General features: G+C 54.3%; 1 protein-coding gene across 1 annotated transcript; it reads right to left on the bottom strand.

Annotated features, from left to right (window-relative positions):
* Positions 1-1,202: 1,202 nt before the first annotated feature.
* On the bottom strand, positions 1,203-9,999 carry LOC143258932 (uncharacterized). Its single transcript, XM_076519486.1, has 13 exons — positions 9,591-9,999; positions 8,934-9,003; positions 8,268-8,728; positions 6,645-8,181; positions 5,831-5,955; positions 5,669-5,768; positions 4,705-5,199; positions 4,424-4,633; positions 3,485-3,996; positions 2,688-3,173; positions 1,693-1,859; positions 1,472-1,624; positions 1,203-1,390 (listed from the first exon to the last, which is right to left on the bottom strand). The coding sequence occupies exons 1-13, from the start codon at positions 9,779-9,781 to the stop codon at positions 1,323-1,325; spliced, it is 4,575 nt and encodes a 1,524-aa protein (XP_076375601.1). The 5' UTR covers positions 9,782-9,999; the 3' UTR covers positions 1,203-1,322.
* Positions 10,000-10,055: the final 56 nt, after the last annotated feature.

Below are 10,055 nucleotides of genomic sequence, written 5' to 3'. Positions count from 1 at the left end.
GACGCCCCAAGGCCGTCGCGACGTCGAATAAATTGCATCGCGGGGGATGCGAATCGGGACACGATTTCGTTCTATGTAATCGTCTGCTCGATACTCTGAATATCGTCGATTCATCGATACGGTTCGTTAATGATATCTTAATTTAATTTAGTTTATATTATGCACGGGTGAAACCCTATTTTCCACGATATACAGAACTAAAAGCTCTAATATCAACGTAATACGGTATCCGCGAGTCAGCGGTTTAGGCGAACAGTTTGCGTAAACTCGTGTCGAATTTCGCGATGTTGGCGGCAAATGTTTCTAATTTAGGTGTAGGAAGATCGGGCGAGGTCTTCGCGAATCTTCGGACGGAAATCTGCAAAGCTTCGCAGAAGTTTCGTTCGTAGGCATTGCACAAGGTTAAACGTGTGGAGAACAATTGCATTGCGAAGGGTGCAAGTTGGGGAGAGCGTGGTGCGAGGAGTTCAAGTTTTCACGAGTCCGTATCGAGGACCTAGTTCGGGGGAGGCTGAGAGGACGGGTTCCGGTCGGTTTCGAGGGTGCATGCGTGAAGATCGTTCGGCGATGCTGGAGGGGATAATGGAGGTTCGTGCATCGCGGCCGAAGTACAGTCGTTCGGCTTCGGTTGACGCTGCGCTGCCGTAGGACACATGCACCGCGATTCTTGATTGCGTATCGATTCCGTGCACGAACCTGTGCGATCCGTTATAACCGAGACCGAGGCTAGCTGGTCTAGCACGCTTTCGATTTATTCCGCGAACGAGAAAATTCACCGACAGGAAAGCGCCTCGCGTATCGCGAGCATTATCGCGTTGCGGAAGCGAGGCGCCACGGTTATCTTTCTATAACTATCTTCACGCCGTGTTTTCATCGTCTTATCAGAACGCAACCTTCTCCGTCACGAAAAACTTCCGAGATTAACATCTGACTGATTTCTCACGTTTCCATTCGCGAAACCAGTTTTCGAAACCAATTTTACGAAGTCGTAGGAACTGTCTCTCTAGGAGAAAAATTCTTCGTGAACTTCTTTATTCGATAACGCATTATAAATCGCACGATGCTCGGGTAAACCCGATCTTCTTATCGTTACAAAGCATCGCGTTCCAAGATCCAGCCTTCCAGGAAAAAGACTTTTCCTGGTTCCCTCGGGGGTGGTTTTTTTTCTCTTTAGCGGACCGACGCCATTCGAGACGCCGAAGAATATATTAAATCATTTATTTGGTATCGCAACGATAAGATCAATTTTAAGAACAATGCAACAAGTTAAATCCAAGTTTAAATTAGTAAAATACATGTTAAATTAATCCGGCCTCACAACGCTAAAGATTGTTGTCCTCCTCGGGCAGCAAAGAGGTCCTGCTCCGCGCCGACACAGCCGGAATGTCGCCTGCGTGAAATCAACGAATTATTTCCAGCGACAAGCTGTTGCGCGGTTCACAATTACAGCGAGAACAATGAGTATAATTACCGATGGAAAAGCTCCTCGCTCTGCGCTTTCTGACGAGCAGAACAGCCACGATGGCGACTGTCACCGCGACGATCGCGATCCCCAAGATCCCGCCCATCGTGACATAATTCATGACCTTCGTCTGTTGTTCGGAGATCGTGTGGCAAGACGAGTCTGGAACAAAGTATCCTCGACGATGAAGTTTCGATCGTAGAGAAGAAGTTTCGATGAAATTCTCTCACCTGTGCTCATGAGGCACGCGATCGAATCGTTGTTCGCGCCGTCCGGCCTGTACCTTTTCGAGCAGAAAGTCTCGTTGCCGATCTCGTTCGAGCAATCGTTGTAGCACAGCGGGCTGCTGGAGAACACGCTGACGATGGTGTCGTTCACGTCGTCGGCGATCACCGTTCTGCAATAAAAGGAGGCATTGTTTCAGAACGTTGTGTCGCGAACACGATGCGCTGGTACATCGTGGAATGTGCTCCGAGTAGTGGAGACGAGACCTCGCAATTGTGATTCGACGATGCCAATGGATTTGTACCAATGGATTTTGTCCAGTCGTACGCACAATGGAAACCTTGGTCCTCGTGCAAACGACCAGCGTAATTTACGACTGTCCTTCGAAGAAGCTATTTTTCAGATGATAAGTTCCTAACCTTGACAACGCAATTTTGCGGTAGAATTTTTTTAGATATACCTCAATAGCAAACGGAGACCGTCATAAATTCGGAGAGTTTCCGAAGGGTACTTGAAGCGGACCCAAGGGCGATGCGGTCCGACGCAGGTATCCCGAAGGAAAAGTTCCACACATTTTCACGTCGTTATCCTCTCCGATCATCACGTCGTTCCGAAAATACGCGAAGGGCGTAAGAAACAGGCAGTAAAAAGGACAAATGAACAACGCTGATTGGGAAGGTCCAACGCTTGGGGTTAGCCAATCAGGGTTGTTCAAGAATTTAACCAGGGCAAACGGCGAGTGTAAAAACGAAGACTCGATCACTGCACCGCGACTCGTCCGAAGACAAAGTTCGCGAAAGAATGAAGAAGTATTCTACACCGTGCAACGAGTGCACAAGTCCTTTCGAATCATCCTACCCAAAGATTGGCAATCCATTGGCGTCCTCCGATCGGCCACGTTCTCGTTCACGAGTCGCTTTCTCCGAAACCAATCGGTTGTAGAGCTTTCCGCTGCAAGTCGTTCGGGAGTCGAACATCGCTGCTCAAAAGCTGTACTCACGTGTTCAGTTGCTGGTCGTCAGGCAGCGCGAGGACAACGCAGAACAAGGGTTGGTCGCATCGCGACCCGTTCCATCCGTAGAAGCACTCGCAGGTGGCGTTTTCGGTGACGCAGAGCCCGCGCTCGTTGCAGTTGTCCTCGCAGGCGCTGACGCAGCCGGTCTCGTTGTCTTTGCGGACGAATCCGACGTCGCACCGGCAGTCCCCGGGTGCCAAGCACCTGCCGTAGGTGCAGTTCCCGCATTCGGGCTCGCAGACCTGCTTCGCCCCGTTGAGAACGAGCTTGTGCCCGCCTGCGCACTCGCAGACCCCGGGAGCCACGCAACTGCCATTCACGCAGGAGACGCAGGACGGCGCGCACCTGCCGTCCTGGTCCTTCTCGAACCCGTGGTCGCATGTGCAGAATTCAGGCGCGTAGCAAGTGCCGTTCGCGCAGTCGAAAGCGCAGACCGGCTCGCAGGTGAATTGTGCCGGGTTCTCGACGTATCTGCGAACACCGACGCGAACGAAGTTAAATTACATTTAGACGCGCAGCGTGGAAGATCAAAAGACGTGCGAGAAGAATGAAAGGTGAGAGAGGAGCAATGAAAAAGAAGATACGGTAGATGATACGAATGGAAGGATAGAGTCGATGATAAAGTGAGCGATCGAAGGGGTGTTCAAGAAGGGGGACTACGTTGAATTTACGAGAATTATCGTGACGTATTAAATTTCGTCGTTACGAAAGTGAATGGTGCGAAACGAACGTCAACGTCGACGACGCTTCCGACGAACTTATGAAAGCTCTCGGACACCCACCGGTAGCCGTCCTTGCACCTGCAGCTGTCAGGCGCCACGCAGATCCCGTACTCGCCGCAAGGCTGCTCGCAGTCCGGCACGCAGCCCGATTCCGACTTCTTGTAACCTTTGTTGCAGCTGCATTCGTTCGGCGCAACGCAGGTGCCGTACGGGCAGCCGCCGCTGCAGCTCGGCGCGCAAGCGATCGGATTGCCCGGCTGCAGCACGTAGCCGACGTTGCAGTTGCATAGGTCGGGCGCGACGCAGGTACCGTTGCCGCAGGGAACTCCGCAGACAGGCGTGCAGCTGTGCGTCAGTCCGAACAGGGGCTCGTATCCTTTGTTGCACTTGCACTCGTTCGGCGCGACGCACACGCCGTTCACGCAGGATATTTCGCAATGGGGCTCGCAGTTCGACGAGACGTTCGCCACGGGTACGTAACCGGCATCGCAATTGCAGAGATCCGGGGAAACGCAGTGGCCGTTCCTGCATCCAGCCGGACACACCGGCGTGCATTTGCCCGTCAATTTGTTCTGGAAGCGATCGATTAGTCAAGATCAGAGTTCTGCTAATTCAATTGCGTAATCGAATCACATTGTATTTCGATCGCGTTGGCTGCATCGTAGAGCATTATATAATTCGAATCTTTCGGTTAATTAGATCGCTAATTAATACAATCGCGAGTGTGATTGAAACGCGGTGCAATTGAAACACAATTTAATTGAAATACAATGCAATTGTGTGAGATACATTGTAATTGAAATACATTGTAATTGAAACACAACGTAAATCAAATGTAATGGAATTCGAACGCGATGCAATTCAAACGCAATGCAATTCGAATACAATGTAATTGAATTACTTTGCGATTGCAATTCCTTCAGTAATTCAGTTGTAATTCCGCAGAACTCTGGCCGAGATGCAACGCGATCCGTATTTAATCAATAATCGAACGATTACCATTTCGTATCCTTCGTCGCACTTGCACTGATTCGGTCCGATGCATTCGCCGTTCTCGCAGGGTTCGTCGCATTGGGGCTTGCACAACGTACTCGGGTCGTTCTCCAGATGGACGTAGCCGAGAGTGCAGTTGCAGAAGCCAGGGAACGCGCAGTACCCGTTCGTGCATCCACCTGGACACACCGGCTTGCATTCGCCGGTCTCTTTGTCCTGGAAACGGATTCGGTTAAGCGAAGATGCAACCGTGATTCGAATTCAAACGGAATTGCGAACGATTCTACCATTTCGTATCCGTCGTCGCAGCTGCACTCGTTCGGTTTGCTGCAGTGCTGGAACTCCCCGCACTCGGAGCAGTAAGGCACGCACACGTGTTTCATGGTCTCGTTGCCGAGATCGAGGTACTCCCTGCTGTACCCGTAGCCATCGTGGCAGGTGCAAGTGTCCGGCGCCGTGCACTCTCCGTTAACGCAGGCGTTCTCGCAGATCGGCTCGCATCGATAGTTGGAGCCGTTGGCTTTCTGGTAGCCGTAATCGCACACGCAGGTGTCGGGTTTCACGCAGACGCCATCCACGCAGGGCTCGTCGCATCGGGGCGTGCAGGTGAACCCTAGATCAATTCTGTGAGAGAACTGGTAGCCGGAATGGCAGGTGCAAGTGTTCGGCAGCGTGCAGTCGCCGTTAACGCAGGGAGGTTTGCACACCGGCTCACAGGTGTCGAACGAGGATCTTAAATAGCCGGGGCAGCATTCCTTTATTGTTTTATAGGAGGTGATGTACTGAAACGACGAGATTTAACAACGATTTTCACCTGTAGCACTATCACAGACGGAGAATCTCGTCCAACGACAGGACCATTTCTATTTTCGTTCGTGTGGCGGGTTCCTCAGGTCATTTGAGGCAACTTCTTGCTTTACAAAAATTTTCAGTGACCAATGAGAGGCGAGCTTCGTGGGCTTCGTGCGCTGGTTGGTTGGGCCGCCTCGCGTCAGCCGTACTCGATTCTTATTGGTCACTGTTTTTCGTTAATAACTCGTTAACGGTGCCTCGGAGAAAATTTTTGTAAAGGAAAAAGTTGCTTCAAATGATCCGAGGAACCCGCCATTTCCGGATTGCGAGACATTTTTGGGACACCCTGTATACACGAGCACTGACAATGCCCGGTGATCGATCTGTTCGATCGAACCACTCTCTAACAGAGCTGCGAAGTACGACGATAAACACTGTCAATTTTCTCGCGTCGCTCACCTCTTGCTTGTAATTCCATCGTTCCCTTCTCCTGTAGAAAATGCCAAAATGCCTCTCGCGGTACGTCTCGATGTACGGGACGTAATGGGACTCGGTGTAGCTGAGAAACGTTATATCAGGACTGAGTCACGAGGTCGGCCGATTTCACGCGATTCGACTCACCTGACCAATCTGTTGCAATACCCTAATCCATCCGGCATTGTCATCGACAAGCCCGCGATTTCGTGGGAAGCGACAACAACAACGAACCAAAGGAACCTCATCGTCTCGGGAAACTTGGACCGCGACTAAATGCTCGCGAGCGTATCGCTGCACCAAACAGCATCGTTCTCCTCTCCGCGTCTCTCCGGCAGTCTCGGTCAGACGCGAAACAGGAAGTCGAGCGATACCGCTTTCCTGGACAATCAGAAAGCCTCCCAGCGCATTCGATATGAAATCTCTATCTACCGTTTCCATACGTTCTTTTCGTTCCTTTATTCGTCCGACAACTTTACAAAAGTTACATCGACGTCTATCGCGTCGAGACGCCTAAACAGCTGGCTCGCGATCCCAACTTCGTGGTACTTCGCACTTGGACACACCTGCTACGGGTGCACGGGTACCTGAAATTTTCGGGTGCCCCAGCCTTGGATCGGGTTCAGCGTGGCTCGGGTCGGGAGCCGAAAGCTTGCGATACTCGGGTACCTGACATCGAAGCCGAGTCAGGTACCCTAAAATCTACTGGCACCGGCTGACCAGACTTCGATATCTGGTACCCGAAATCTTCGGGTACGTCTCAGTATTGCGAGCTTTCGGAACTGAATACGGGATCTATAATTCGGAACCTGAACCGAGAAAAATACCCGGCCCGACCCGAAACGTCGGGTACCCGCTCACTCCTAGCCAGCGATGTCGTTCATCGCTGTGAATCTCTCTCTCTCTCTCTCTCTCTCTTTCTCTCTCATTCTGTCTCACACATCTACGCTCGCAGTTTCTACGACGGCATGAACGTCTCGTCCGGGACGCATCTCTGTCTGCCTTTGACGCCGGTCTCCTTCCTGAATCCGAGGTTACAGATGCAGTGGTTGGGCAAGGTGCAGGTGCCGTTCGGACATCCACCCGGGCAAAACGGCAGGCACCTGGTCCGGGTCGGGTCCGTCGGGTTCATGATGTAGCCGCGCTTGCACCGGCACTGGTTCAGGCCAACGCATTCGCCGTTCACGCACGGGATCTCGCAGATGGGCTCGCCGGTCTGCGGCATCCCGGTCTGCGACATCCCGGTCTGCGACATCCCGGGGTGCGGCCTTTCGGGGTGCACGGCACCCGGCTGGACGCAGATACCGGACATCTGGTCGACGACGTACCCGGCTTCGCACATGCAGTTGTTCGGTCCGACGCATCTGCCGTAAGGACCGCAACCGTATCGACACTGCGAGGCGTTCTCGATGGGCCTGGTCTGGGGGCAGCGGCCGGTGTTAGGGTCTGGGAGGAGTCCGTAGTCGCACATGCAGAGGTCGGGGCCTACGCAGTGGCCGAGCGGTCCGCAGCCGTTTCTACATTGGAACGGTGCCGCCACGCATCTTCGAAGGTCGGGGTCCAGTCGCGAGCCCTCGCCGCAGACGCACTGGTCCGGGCCCACGCAGGTCCCGTTCACGCCGCAACCGAACCTGCACTGGGGCCTGGTGTCCGACATGGATGTCAGGGGCACGCAGTTGCCGCGCTGGTCGCGCTCGAACCCGATCCTGCAGCTGCAGGTGTCTGGGGCAACGCACTCGCCGTTCGGGCATCCTCGGGGACAGTCCGGGACGCAGCCGTTCGACGAGTCCATCTTGTAACCTGGCCTGCAGCTGCAGACGCCTGGAGCCACGCAGTCACCGTTCTGACAGCCTTGAGCGCACTCCGGGCTGCATCTGCCGGATGGGTTCATCGTGTAGCCTGGCTTGCAGGTGCAGACGCCCGGCTGGATGCAGTCGCCGTTCGGACAGCCTCCGGGACAGTCTGGGCTGCATCTGCCGGATGGGTTCATCGCGTAGCCTGGCCTGCAGGTGCAGACGCCCGGCTGGACGCAATCGCCGTTCGGACAGCCTCCGGGACAGTCTGGGCTGCAGGTGTCGGACGAGTTCTTCGTGTAACCTGGCTTGCAGTTGCAGAAGCCTGGGGCTACGCACTCGCCGTTCAGACAGCCTCGGGGGCATTCCGGCCTGCAGATGCCAGCCGGGTCCATCGAGTAGTCCGGCTTGCAGGTGCAGACGCTCGGGGCAACGCAGTCGCCGTTCAGACACCCTTGGGGACACTCCGGGTTACAGCTGCCGAGCTGATCCTTCTTGTAACCTGGCTTGCAGTTGCAGACACCCGGCTGGACGCAGTCGCCGTTCGGACAGCCTACGGGACATTCTGGGCTGCAGCTGCCAGATGGATTCTTCGTGTAGCCTTGCCTGCACTTGCAGACGCCCGGCTCAACGCAGTCGCCGCCGTCGCAGCCCTGCGGACAGCTCGGCGTGCAGGTCTCGGTGTCGCCCGGCGGGTTCGCGTACCTGGGAACCGCGGAGATTCAACGGCATCGCATTAATTAATTGCACTGGCTCGCGATCCGCAGGATTTTTGATCCAAGAAATCTCACCCTTCGTGGCAGGAGCACACGCCCGGCGACGTGCACTCTCCGTTGCGACAATTCTCGCAGGCTGGCACGCACGTCTTTTGCTCAGGTTCGTAGAGGGACGGCGACGGGGAGGACTGCAGGATGTAGCCGGTCTTGCACCTGCAAACCCTGGGTGCCACGCAGTCGCCGTTGTTGCAGCCGCCGGGACAAATCGGCCTGCACTCGCCGTCGACCTCGTCGTAGCCTAGCTTGCAGATGCAATTGTTAGGCGAGAAACAGTACGCGTCCTTCTGGCAGGGCTTCTCGCAGTACGGCATGCAGATGCCCTTCGAAGGGTACCAGTTGGTGGGACAACTGCACTCGTTCGGCGCGGTGCATTTGCCGCCGAAGCAGCCCTGAGGGCAGCGCGGCTCGCAGGCGTCGGACGTCACGTTCGCCTCGTAGCCGTCGCAGCAGTACAGGATCGTGATCTGCCCGTCCGTCTGAGGACGTAGATCGCGGAATTCTTAGATCGGGTCTCTGCCGATCGTTCGAAGCAGTTGGAGGATCCGCTAATTTTATGTAAACGCGCGACGTCAAGATTGTCCGCGGCGATCGCAAACGGCGAAATGAGAAAGAAGGAAAGCAACGTTTCGCGTGGATCGTCCAATTGTCTCGAGCATTATGGGCATTCTCGTGGATACTTACCGCCCCTTCCTCCGGCAGAGTGTTGTGAGGGTACTGTTTCGTGACGTTCAAAGCCATCGCTTCTGCGTAGCTGAAAGCACACACGACACATGAAAACATAAACGGGCCAGCCAGCTCACGTTGTCGTGATAACCGGGGGGCCAAAGGTTACGCGTTCTTACGCGATCCACGAATGCCGCGTTCCACTCTATTACGCGCTCCGAAGAAAGAAAAGAATTTAACCGTGCAAAAATCCGTCGAACGACTGCCGCTTTCGTTGAGAATCGATTCTTCCGAAAATCGGTCCTACACTGAATCGTCGTGTACTAAACAAATGTCCAAGTACTACAATACGTTAACAGATACCCTGCTCTTCTTCTCTTATTGTTATCTTTCTCTATTATCGGTAACTAGCACGGTTCACGTACATCCTCCGAAGAAGAGGATATCACTCGGGCATTGTCGGAGATGCTTCAATAAAAAAATTACCACCGATGGTGCAACGTACGCGCTTTTAGCCAAGCTAGAGCTTTAGAAGAGGAGCCTTTTGATTTCTTCGAAAAAAATTCCCGAAGTTCGCGATCAAGAGGAACTGTTGTCGGACCGGCGTTGCCGGATCTCCGTTTCCTCGCGTCGATTGGAACAAGGGGATGATCGCGAGAACGGGACTTTACTCACGACATCGTCTTGTAGCAACGTCCAGCGAGCGTGGTGGCGTTGGCAGCGGCGCCCTGTCCTTGCCTGCCCCCTTTGACACCTCCGCGGGACCGATATCCGCCCTTCACGCCCTCGACCGCCATGGTGTCGGCGGCGAGCAGCGTAACCAGCAACGCGCATACGATCGCGGTTGTTCCCATGTTGTCGATCATGTGAGCGCTGATCGAAGACTGGTTTCTTATGTTCGCGTCGCGCGCGATCACATCGATCCTGATAACACCGAGTCGTCCCGGGGTCACACCGCCTGCACCATCATCCAGCGGATCCGGCTGCGTAGTTGTTCGCAGAAATGTTTATGGATCGCCGCTGGCGAAACTGACCGAGTTCGTGCGAATCAGCGTTCGAATCAGCGCGTTCGTACGCACAGTCACCGATTCTTTTTCCGTCCGGTTACCGCGAACGCGTCCTACGGCTTCCCGCGAAACG

The sequence above is a fragment of the Megalopta genalis genome, chromosome 3 (genome assembly GCF_051020955.1).
Source record: "Megalopta genalis isolate 19385.01 chromosome 3, iyMegGena1_principal, whole genome shotgun sequence".
In the NCBI taxonomy this organism is placed as follows: Eukaryota; Metazoa; Arthropoda; class Insecta; order Hymenoptera; family Halictidae; genus Megalopta; species Megalopta genalis.
Note: the sequence above shows the minus strand (reverse complement) of the source record. Positions and strands in the feature narration are given on the sequence as shown.